This window comes from Ceratotherium simum, chromosome 20 (genome assembly GCF_057802395.1).
Source record: "Ceratotherium simum simum isolate JZ-2026a chromosome 20, ASM5780239v1, whole genome shotgun sequence".
Classification (NCBI taxonomy): Eukaryota; Metazoa; Chordata; class Mammalia; order Perissodactyla; family Rhinocerotidae; genus Ceratotherium; species Ceratotherium simum.
The window spans coordinates 45,119,356-45,132,338 of NC_141919.1; the positions used below are offsets into that span (position 1 = coordinate 45,119,356).

At 35.6% G+C, this 12,983-nt stretch overlaps 1 protein-coding gene across 1 annotated transcript in view; it reads right to left on the reverse strand.

Annotated features, from left to right (window-relative positions):
* Positions 1-708: 708 nt before the first annotated feature.
* CAAP1 (caspase activity and apoptosis inhibitor 1) overlaps positions 709-12,983 on the reverse strand; it is a 49,510-nt gene continuing 37,235 nt past the window's right edge. Inside the window, exon 6 of the mRNA XM_004428390.3 lies at positions 709-1,934. Coding sequence (XP_004428447.1) covers positions 1,588-1,934 — 347 coding nt within the window. The 3' untranslated portion in view covers positions 709-1,587. The remainder of the gene's footprint in view (positions 1,935-12,983) is intronic.

Genomic DNA, 12,983 nt, shown 5'->3' on the forward strand with positions numbered 1-12,983 from the left:
TACTTGGCCCAAATTGTGGGTTCATTCCACACCACTTTGTTATTACTTTAAATTTTAGTGTAAGTTGGAATAGAAAAGTTACTTTACCATAATCAATGCTTTTTCATCTTGAAGGCAGTTAACAATGAGAACTCACTATTTAAATCATATCCACGTTTACCAGCCTAAGAGCATTTCAAATGATACAGGCCTTTGCGCTTCATTAGAAAGACTCAGGGAGGAAAACAAAGAAAATGACAGGATTATTTAAAGTTGTGTTCAAGAACCAAAAAAAAGAATTTGTTAACTGCAACTCCAAAGTTTCATAAATACTCTCTATTTCCATAAGATACCTACACTCTAAAATTTATATGTAATTAAGCCAGCTAATAAAACACAATCCCTGCAAGATTTGTATATAAGGAAAATCCTCATACAACATTAGTAGAACATGACTTATAAATAAAATATACTATATTTGTTAGCAAATATAAAAACAACAGTTCCAGATTTCTATTTTAGAAAAAAAATTTATTTTAAGTTAAGGGTCTCTACCTTAATTTATTTTGGTATCGAACAACTACAATTAGTAATGGGGCAAAAAGCATCCATAATTGTGGCAATATTTTAATTTCTTTACAAAAACTATACAAAATTAGACTGGAACATCAACTTATCAAAGCTTCTAAAATTAATCCCACTTTTGGAAATGTATCAAAAGTCTTCAGATCCAGAATGACAGTCTTTATTACTTTTAATTCATGGAATTATATAGCACATCAGATCTTCAAGCAAAAACACCAGATGAAAGCCTGTACGATAAAATATTCTCCTCTTCCTAATAGCTTGGAATGTAAATGAAAATGTGTTCCCTTTTTATTGAAGAAAAAAACTTGAACCATGTGTCCAATAATATGAAATACCTGTTAGAATGGCTTGTCTGCTGGAATTAAAGTTGGGCAATTACTTCTACATTGTTAAAAACTGCCTTAAATTAAGTCTTTTTTTTCTTTTATAAAATAAGTTTTCCTCAGCCATTCCAGATCTCTAAGCCTTATAATGAAAAACATTACTCAGTTTTTACTAGTAAATCCTCCCCCATACGAAGGCATCTTCAAGACGATACATATTTTAAAAGTGCATATAAGCTTAACTAAATTTCTTAAACTGTTAACAAATCTAGGAGCAATAATTTAATATTCTATCATTCTATCACAAAATACAGATAGCCTTAAGAGCGACATGCTTGGTCAATCTTTCTTAAGCTTTTAGGTTTGGTGCCAAAACATTAAAAAAAAAGAAAAAAATACCATTTCTCTTTGCTAATGGGTTTTCAGATATTAATTAATTTGCAGACATAGCTAAATAGTCATCTAATAAGGTATCCAGGTTATCCAGCGATATTTGCCATGAAGTCATAAAACAATAACACATATGTAAAAGTAACAACAACAAAAAAGACCCATATAGGTGTTTTAGCCCTAAAATGAGTTCTCTAATACGGGCTACAGGAGAAATATCATATAAGACCCAAAATAAACTTCAGATACAAAACTTACAGGACGCGGCTTTGTTTAAACACACCTAAACTCCAGGCGCGAGGTATAACTAGGCTGGCTTCTTGACATCGCCAGCTTTCATCAGGGCTTTAATAGCTCTCGCCCTCATCTCCAGTTCCAGCAGCTCCAGCTGCTGTGCAGAAGGCTGAACGTCTTCCGCTGGAGGAACAGTCAGGGCGGCTGCCTTGGGTTCCTTGGGGCTGGACTCCGCCAGTCCCAGAATCTCATTCACGCTTTTCTCAATGTCTTTCTCGAGGTCATCTATCTGGCCAGCTTCACTTTGGACTGTATTTTCTGGGACCTCAGGAGCAGCTGCTTCTTCGTTGCACGGGCCTTCTATGTCGCTGTCATAAGCATCTGCATTTATACTGAGTACATCACTATCTTCCCCTTTGCCTGTAACAAACAAAAAAAGGGGGAAAGAACCATGTAACCTAAATGCCCTGGTCAAAATTCCTCTTCTGTTTATGATTAGAGGGCTGCTTTGACCCCACCTCCCACCATGGAGTCCCAAACACATTTCACCATCAGAAACAGTTATACATATTCTATTACTGAAGAAATGGTGCTCTATAAACTTCGTGTTCTCTGTTTATATTTAGAATTGTCCAAAATCCAAGTGATTGAGTCCTCCCTAACAGTACTGGTGAACACATTCACAGATTCCATCTGCCCATTACACCTGCACCATGGATACCAAAGCTTTGTATAATTTATATCTGAAATAATTTATCTTAAGCACTTCATTTCACAAATGTGAAAGAAAACAAGTTAAGTGACTTGTACAATATAACATGACAAATTATTTGAAGATCTAGGATCATATTTGAAATCTTTTCATTATTCCTTAATTTTCATCATTCTACTGATTTAATTTTTAAAGCATCATTTGCAAACATATGAATACATTTCCAAAGACAATTTACTCTCATCTTCACCATCAGGAAACTATAGGGTTTTTCCTTATCAATTATGATTCTCAAAGTGGAAGAGGTAAAACTTGTACATTCTTTCTAAAAAGGCAACTTTACCCCAAAATGCCTTATTCAAAGTCCTTAAAATATCAGCGTGGTCATGTTCTGTCCTTCCACTCCCCATTCTGCATGCAGGCGAGTGTGTGTGTTTTCAGGCGGAAGCGACTGCCCATTTAAATTATATGAAAATTCTGCAAACACAAGAGCATCTTCAAGTTTTCACATGGGCTTAGGAGTCTGAGAGTACCAAACCAATCTAAGGTACATTATTTCTGCTCCTCTAAAGGAAATAAACACAGTTTCAATGTATGCATGATATTAAACTAAGGTTTTGAAATCCACCAAGAAAAATAAAAGACAGGTGGGTCTGAGGTAAAATAATGCAAATGCAATTAAAAATATTAAGAATAAGAATTCAGACTATTATGTAAAAGACAATAATCAAAAGTCGCTCAGGGAAGAGAGCAAGCATAAAATTAGATCCTGATGTCATAGCGCAGCAAAATAACTGAAGTAACTTTAAACTATACACAAAGAAACCAGAGGATATGATACATTCCTTACATTAATTCTGCTCCTTTCCAGTAAGAAGGGTGGCACCTAAAATACTACCTACCATTTAGAGAACCTCAGAGAAAAGCAATCTAAATGAGGAAATGGAGTAAATAACTTATGGGAAAGGGTTAAAGGAGTTCAAGAGCTTGGCTAAACAACAGTTATAGGAAGAGAAAGTAAGAGCTAAAATATTTTTCAAGAAAAAAGTAATAAAGAGTTCAGGGGTTTATTGAGCATTTCTCTCTTACAGTTGATCCTCTAGCCAACTACTCACCAACATACATTCTACTCCATCTCCTCTGTCTGTATGCTTCCACCATTTCTCTTTTCTTTCGTTTTCCTGTTAGTTTTGTGCTACCAACTTGATCCATACCCCGATCAAACTCTGCACCCAAGTACCAAAGATTTTTTAAATAAAAAACAAATCTATCTAGACTCAGTATCTAGACAGCAAGATGAATGAATTACTATCTAAATTTATCACTGACACAGATGAATAAATGGAATAATTTATCAGAGAAATATTTGTTTCCATTATTCAATGAAGCATAGTTATGAACATGGGATAAAGCCATAAAGGCAAAATATTTGGCAACTAAATAGAACACCCAATACCCTTTAAACATTTTATCGACAAGGAGAAAAAATACAACTAGAAAACACACAATCACTTTAAAGTAATATACTTCCAGTATAAATAAAGGGGAGTGTACTACGTAACAGGGAAAAATAAAATGTAATACCTGTACTTTTATCATCATCTATAACAAACCTCAATGTTTAAGAGCTGCAGGGACTCTCTAAGCTATTTAAAGGAAACGTATTTTATGTCTTAAGTTTGCTTTTTGTTAAAAGTTTTAAATAGAACACCCAATGAAAGTAAACAAACATATAAGAATTATTCACTACAAACATTTTGAGTGGTAAAAATTAAAAAAGGATTTTTAAGTTGTGCTAGCATATTTAAACCTTGAAAGGGCCTATATTATTCTACTTGCTAATAATTCAACTTATCAGAAATAGTTTTAATGCATAAAATCAAAGCATATCTAATGTTATGAGTGACTGCATGCTTGTGAAACTTCTTTGATAGTGACTTATTAAATTAAGCCAAGAGACAAGCCCCAGAACATGGAATAATTAAATATCTGTCTGAACTTCTGCTAAAGATGGCAAATTAAGCACACATATCTAAGTCTCTTCCCTACCAAGAACCCACTGAAGTGACAGAAAAGAGTTACTTAAAAATAATAGCAGAAAAATTATAAATTAACTGAGGATAAAATTAACAAACATCAGTCCTTTCTAAGTAAAACACAAAATGGAGAATCCATAAAGGGAAAAAATCAACAAATTCAGCTAAATAAAAATGTAAGACTTCTGAGAAAGAAAATATACCATAAATAAAATCATAAGATGGGCCAGACTACAAGAAAATATTAGTGAAATACATTTTTAAAAAGGACAAATATAAGAACATATAACAATGTCTAGATATCATTAAGAAATAACTAAAAATATAGGCAAAGGGTAGAAATAGGTCAAGCATTTCTCTAATATGAAATACAAAAGATCAACAAACACATGAAAAAATGCTCAAGCTATTTTCTAATCAGGGAAATGCAAATTAAAACAATAAGACACTATTTTTTACTTATTAATAAAAAACAGTAATTTTATCCATCTGGGGAAAAACTGTTAAAAAAGAAAAAATTTGGTAAAATAGAAAAATGATCAAGAAATATTAAGTTAAAAAAGTAAGCTAAAGAGTGATAACCATATTTAAGCTAAAAATAACATAAGTAAAATATTAATAGTGGTTATTTCTGGAGAAGAGAGTAAAAGAAGAGGGGAAAGGGAAGAAAATGAGTTTCCCAATTTTGCTCTATGAACACATGTATTACTTCAACCATTTCCAACAATATAACCTTGTAAAAAGTTTTAAAAGAAAAATGAAATCATACTATTAATATGATAAACAAGAAAGGGTATCATCTAAAAAGAGATTTTGCAGGGCTTTTACAAAATGAGAGTAGGCAGGATGAAAGTGACAGAAAAATAAAAGCAAAGCAAAACCACAGACAAAGACCCCAGAGATGAGTGTAGCTCTTTCTTAGAGAGTGTTGGAAGCAAGGAAGAGCTGGCTGTGGAACAAACACCAAGATAATTAAAATTAAATTCATTCAGAATAGTTGGGCCAATTGAACCCTTCCTTCTTTCCTTCCCCTTCCCTGCCACATGCCCCAACACTGTCTGTGGGAGGCCTACTCCATCCCCCTATATTAAAGAAAGAGATCTGTTAGAGAAGCATGTCCAAACAGCTACTGGAGAAACCCAAACCAGCTACCAGAAAAACCCAGCGACAATGAATGAAGGACCAAGACGAACAAAGGAACAAACACAGAAAATTTAGGAGCCAGAAGATAATCTAATGAGGGGCATGAGGCGTGAGGGAGTTTACTTGGTATCCTTAGAGAGACTGAAGTGGACAATGCAGCCATAAAAGAAGTACACAGTACCATGAAAAAAGACAGAGAACAGAAATGTTAGAATTTTAAAATACAGTCATCAAAAGCAAACATTCAATGGTTGCTCGAAGATAATGTTAAAAAAACTCTCAAAATGTAGAAATGACATAAAAATATATGTAAAATACGCAATAAAAGTTAAGAGATGAGGATGAATGACACGAGTCCAACAACAACCTAATATAACTAATTCAACAAATATTACTGAACACCTACAATATTGTTTTAAATTCTTTTAGACACTGTTTTAAACATTGAGGAAATAGCAGAGAATTAAAAAAAAAAAGTCCCTGCCTTACATTTAAGTCATAGAAGAAACACTATAAATAAGTAAATACCAGGTGCTATGAAGAAAAATACAGCAGGATAAGAAGAGAGTAGCAGAAATTGCTCCTAAATATTCCCATCAAAAAATAGAACATGAATCTGATCAAGCCTCTACATCTAACTACCAATATACAAAATATAAAGGAATGTTAAATAAACACTGGGCTTGGGATGCAATCAGCAAAATTCAAACTGAGAAACTTGAGCAGACACCAAGTTTCTTCAAGAAATAAACTGCAAAGAGAGGGAGAGAGGGAGGGCGGGAGGAAAAGGGGAAGTATAATAGATTAAACAGAGACTATCAACCAGGTGCAATGTAGGGACTTGATCTGGATCCCAATTCATACCAATATAGTTTAAAAAATATTATAAGACAATCAGAGAAACCTGAACACTGGATATCTTAAGATTAAAAATATGTATCACTCTCCTGCACCCCCTAATGAAGTAATGGACCTAGACAATAACCACAGCTACTAGAACCATTAGGTGTCAGGCTGACAACATCTGGACTAATCGACCAATCTTAACATCACAATACCACCAATGACTACAACTAGTTGAAATATGAACACTTTCTGACTATTTGATGGTATTAAGACACATTACTTTTTAAGGTAATATAGCTATGTTTAAAAAGAGATCTCTCCTCTTTAAGAAATACACACATACTGAAATATTTACAGATGAACTGAAAAGATGTTTCGGATTTGCTTTAAAATAATCTAGCGCTGTGAAGCTAGCTGGTAGGGGTATAGAGGAAAAAGAGTAGCCACAGGTAGATAATTGTTGAAGATAGAGCTGAGTCATGGGAGTTATGTTCCTACTTTCTTTCTTATTTTTGTTTGAAAATTTCCAAGACAAAAAGTTAAAAAAAAAAGTTGATTTCTACTTAGAAATCTGAAACAACATTTTTGAAAATATTTAAAAATATATATATCTTGGAGTAGAACATGAGAAAACCGAAATCCAATATTCCTATCAGGCTAATCATAGAGCAGGTTATTAAAAGGGTTAAACTATTTTACTTTGTTTTCTCTTTTAATTAGTTTTTGTCATCTGATTTTAAGTTATTCACATTCAGTGGTTATGCCACTTAGAACGACACATTTCACCATCCTTCCCTCTAGATCCTGAATCTCCACTCTCCACAGCCTCCAGTGTTACAGACCCGCTGAATCTCATTAGTAACAACGTCTACGATACACTAGACAGCAAGGCTATGCCTCCATGGACTTCTTTTCTTAGACAAGAGAAAATTTTGGTTTTACTAAATTTTTTAATTTATAAACAACACACTTCTAATGTATTCTAACTATAGAAAGTCAGCTTGCTAACTTTTAACAGTTTTAGCGAATTCCAACCTTTTCAAGAAACCAATACTTTATTTTCTGAAAAGAAAACAATTGTTCTTTTAACGTGTAAGAATAATCTTTTCTGTAAAGGCCTTCAATCTTCGTCTCAGCAAAACTAACAGAACTTGACTATTTTTTTTCATGTACTGTTTTAAACTATTGATTTAAATTTAAATGCATCATGTTAACCATCATATTCAAAATTTAATCATGGCACAACTGTTACAGATAAAGAAGAAAAAGCAAACAATTTAATATAGAAACCTGTCTAGTATTCTACCAAACCTCCACTGAACTTCTGGATAACGTGAGCGTCCACTAGCCCGTAAACCTAACTTTTAAGAATCACAAATCCAGACATTGCTCCAAGAGTTAATAAATATTTACTCAGTATCTATTACATATGCCATGATGGTGCTGTAAAGGCCACAGAAGAGGTAGGACTTACAAAATGCCATGGGTAGGGTAGATTAAATATTTGTGGCATGATTAAGACATAGTCTTTGCCCTTGTGGTGCTTATGTATGCTTATGGACATAACATTTTCTAGTGCTAAACTGTGCAAAATGAAGAATAACACAATTTCAGAGTGTACAAGGCAATAGCGAAAAGTCAAGGAGAGGGCCGGCCCCGTGGCTTGGCGGTTAAGTGCGTGCGCTCCGCTGCCGGCGGCCCGGGTTCGGATCCCGGGTGCGCACCGAGGCACCACTCCTCCAGCCATGCTGAGGCCGCGTCCCACATACAGCAACTAGAAGGATGTGCAGCTATGACAGACAACTATGTACTGGGGCTTTGGGGGAAAAATAAATAAATAAAATCTTTAAAAAAAAAAAAAAAAAAAAAGTCAAGGAGATCTTCATAGACAAAGAATACAAAGTAGGTCTTAGAACCTGACAGGTGATATTGACAGAGAAGGAGACTCCATGAGAGGGACACAATGGACAAAGGCAAAGTGTTGGACCTCGGCTCAGCACAGAGCACGTGAGCCAAACAGAACGGAATGCACACACGAGAGTATATAAAAGGGCCATATCCAAAGTCACTGCCTCTGAGGACAGCACCACTCTAGCACAAAGGCACAACAGGGACCACCTCCTGCCAGCCTTTTACCATAGATCAGGTAAGTAAATATTCTGGGGACACACTGGGGCACAATAACAGGCTGACACATGAGAGATTTCTGACTATAATCTTTCCTCTAGTAATCTGGAAGTAAACAGGAAGAAAATCTTTAAAAATCTCATTTACCATTTCTCATACCATTTCATTAAAGAGGCTTCTAATAGAATAAAAGCTTGATATCAAAATCTAGGCAGAAATTTATGAAAATGCACAAAGGGGAAAAAATGAAGCCAAGATAGGTATTTCAGTATTTACAAGCACTGGAGTTTAGAATCAGGCAACTTTTCCCCCAAAGATCTATTGAAACTTACTCACTTAAAAGGGCCTCACGGTCATATTTTCTGCTAGCAATCTCTCAGTGCTCCACAACCTGCCCGTCCAAGGAAGGTGTGCTCAAACTCATCGTCTACTTCACAACTGTCATGTTTTCTGTGGCATTGCTTTTGCTTGTTAAATATAAATATATGCTTGCAAAGAGATACTAAAGACTGGATTCTAATTTTAGAAAATATAAATGTACCTTTTATAGACTCACGCTTAGATAAGCAGCCAGTCATGATCAGTACGCCAAAAAAAGTGGTCATGTATTCTATAAAATACAGAAATCCTACCCTAAAACTAAAAACACTTCCATTAAAGAAGTAGGAAAAATAATAAAAACTGTCAGTTTCATCCTAATTCTTTCTATAAAAGAAAATACGTGAAATGGAAGTAGTGGGAGCCTTTGGAAAAAATAACTATGTCACCTCAGAGTGTATGATAGTGAAAGTGGAAAATGAAGTGAAGAGGGTCCTGTACGTTTTCAAAATGGTCAGAGAAAACAAATAATCTCATGAGGAAGGACAGCTAACACGAGCACAGAAAGATGCTCAAAAATAAAACTCTAACCGAAGATTAATTATCCAAATGAGGAAATATCCAAAGAAATAAAAGCTACAGAGGAATCTCTGTGATGACCACATATTTTACAAAGGGCACATACTCAATGATTAACATAAAAGACCAGTATGAATCTATACAAGTAAGAAAAATAAAGCTAAAGCCTAAGGGAAACAAACAAAAATGACTCAGTTTTTTTAACACCAGAAAGAAAAACAAGCTCAGAACCAACACATTCTTCGGGGTAGGTGGTAGAATAATAATGGGTTGAAGTAACTAATAGTCTATTTTGCTTCCATCTTCTCTATTAAGAATAATGTACACACTGGATAGAGTGGAAGAGAAAGAAGGAATTCTTTCATTCGTCTATCCATCCAACTTTCTCATTCAAAAAACTTTGGGTGCCCACTATGGATGAGCACTGAAGACCTAAAGGATCCTAAGACAAATCCTTTGCCCTACAGAAGCTCTCCATTTAAAGAGGATAGTCATATATAAACAAATAGAAATACCACGGAATGGGAAGCTACTTAGGGGTAAGGGCCATGTCAAATTAGTATTTAGGTACTCATAAATGTTTCTTGAATTGAAAACAATTATTAATTACTGGGTGGTGTTATAAAAGAAGTAAATAAACAGGCAATAGTGGTATGAAATGGGTGATAATCAATCCTATAGTAAGGGCATTGAGAGAAGAGGTGAGGTGAGCAGAAGCAGGTTAGGGAAGGCCTCACCGATTTGGAGATGTTTGATCTTAAAGAACAAGTAGTTCAACCTAAATAAGGTATACCACTGGTGTGAACAGTATAAATCTCAGATTTGAACAAACTGCATGACAAGTATTTAAAACCTATAGGCACAACTAATAGATTTCCATTTGTATTCTGAGATATGTTTCGAACTAGACTCATGATAGAACAATATAGTTCTTATTTTCAAAAGAAGGTAACTTCTACAACTACAGTACAGAAAACCTGACACCAATTCCCAGTAAAATTCTAGGTTTATTAGGAGGTTTATAAGCTCTGAAGAAAGTAGTGCTAATTGGTTTAGACAGATAAGGTAACTCTGATCAGGGATCTAAAGGATGTGTGGAAGCCTCGTGTGGTTACCTTGGGGAGGAGCAGCAGGCAGAGGGAACAGCAAAAGCAGAGTCCTGGAGTGCTAGGGGAAAGCAAGGAGGAAGGGACAGATAAGCAGGGGAGAGTTTCACCCTAAGGCTGTACTGGCCGTAAGAAGGAAGCGCTTCAGATTTTGTTTTGAGATGGGAAGCTGTTGGAAGGCTTTGATAAGAATAGTGACATGACCATTTTTCCAGTTTAAAATAATCATCCAGACTGCAGTGTGGAAAAGAGACTAGAGGGGAGCATAGATGGAAACACAGAGATCAGATACCATAAGAATCAACGCCAGAACAACATGGCTAAGAAGAGGTATGAAGTGGCTGGATTCTGAATATTCTGAAAGGAGAGCTGACAGGATTTGTTGACAGAGATGAAAGGAAGGACTCAAGAATGATGCCAAAGTTCTTGGCCTGAACACTCAGAAGAATGTAACTGCTATTTATTGAGATGGAGAAGAATGCAGGAAAAGCAAGGTTGTTTGAAGTTTGTTTATTTATTGCTTTTGGGGCGGGTTGGTCAAGGAGGGATCTAGAATTTATTCTGGGACATTAACTTAAGATGCTTATTGAACATTTAATAAGTAAGCTGGATATACAAGTACTGGAAAGAGGTCTGAACTGCAGAAATAAATTTGTAGCTGCCAGTCCTGGAACTACATAAGATCACCACCTGGGAATGTAGAAGAGAGAAAAAGCTCAAAGAAGAGGTCCTGGGGCACGCACCCTTTAGAAGTTGGGTAGAGGGGAGCATGAGGCAAAGGGGACTGAGAAAAGAAGACAGTGTCAGGGAGGAAGGAATAATCGGTGGTGTCAACCGTGGCTGCCAGGTCAAGATGAGGACTCAGCAATGACCTTCAGATACAGGAGGATGTGAAAAATTAATTTACACATCTGTTTTCCTTTATTAGATAAGTTCTTTCCAAGCCAGGCCACATTTTATTTATCTTTCTATCTCTGGTACCTAGCATAAAACAATTAGTTTGTTGGAAGAAAAGATCAGCTTCAAAATTTGAAGAGATGTCATTTACAAGAGGTATTAAATTCATTTTCTATAATCCAAAGGACACAGAAGGACCAATGAGTACAAGTTACATAAAGGCTAACTATGATTCAGTATAGAGACATTTTCACCATTTAGTCAGGCAGGATGATACTGAGGACATGATGCAGAAAACACTAGTAACAACAATAATAATGGCAGAAATAATTATAACAAGAGCTGATATTTATTGAATACTTACTATGTACTAAGCACTTCTCTAAAGCACTTTACATGTATTAACCCTATGCTGACATAATGAAAAAGGCATTCGTATTCATTATCCCCATTTTATAAACGAGGAAATTGAAGAACAGAGAGTTTAAGTAACTTGCCCTAGTTTACACAACTAAAGTTGCAGAACCATAACTCAAACCCAAGAATATTTTGAAAACCTATGCATTTAAACATTTTATACTGTCTCCCAGACCTTAACAGAATCAGAACGACCACAGAAGGTTCACAGATTAGAATGTTGGTTCCAGTCGAATATATCTTCTGGTAGGTGCCTTAAAACCACCCGAATAAATACAAGACGTAGGACACACAGACCTAAAAGACATGTATTAAATATGTATAAATATTAAGAGAATGAAAAGACAAGCCACAGACTGGGAGAAAATATGTGCAAAACACATCTGATAAAGGACTGGTATGCAAAACACATAAAGAACTCTTAAAATGCAACAATTAGAAAACAAACAACCCAATTAAAAAGTGGGCAAAATATCTGAAGAGACAAGTCACCAAAGACTATATATAGATGGCAAAGCAGCTTATGAAAAGATGCTCCATAGCCTCCGCCACGAGGGTGCTGCTAAGTAAAACAACAGGACACAGGGACCTATGAGAACAGCCAAAATCCAGCACACTGAGAGCGCCAAATGCTAGCAAGGATGTGTAACAACAGGAACTCTCCTTCATCGTTGGTGGGAATGTAAAATGGTACGGTACTTTGGAAGACAGTTTGGCAGTTTTTTACAAAACTAAACTGAATTTACCAACAATTCAAAATTTATGTCCACACAAAAACCTGCATACAAATGATTACAGCAGCTTTACTCATGATTGTCAAAACTAGTAAGCAAACAAGCTATCCCAGGGGCCAGCCCGGTGGCGCAGTGGTTGGGCTAGTGCACTCCACTTCAGTGGGGCAGGGTTCACCAGTTTGGATTCCGGGCGCAAACCTATGCACCACTCATCAAGCCATGCTGAGGTGGTGTCCCACATAGAGCAACTAGGATGTACAACTATGGCATACAACTATCTCCTGGGGCTTTGGGGAGAAAAAAGGAAAAATGGAGGAAGATTGGTAATAGATGTTAGCTCAAGCCAATCTTCCTCAAAAAAAAAAAAAAAAGATATCCTTCAACATGTAGATGGATAAGCAAACTGCATACATTCATACAATGGAAGATTATTCAACAATGAAAAGAAATGAGCTATCAAGCCACAAAAAGACACAGAAGAACCTCAAATGCATATTGCTAAGTGAAAGAAGCCAATCTGAAAATATGATCTCTACTGTAAGACAATCCAGAAA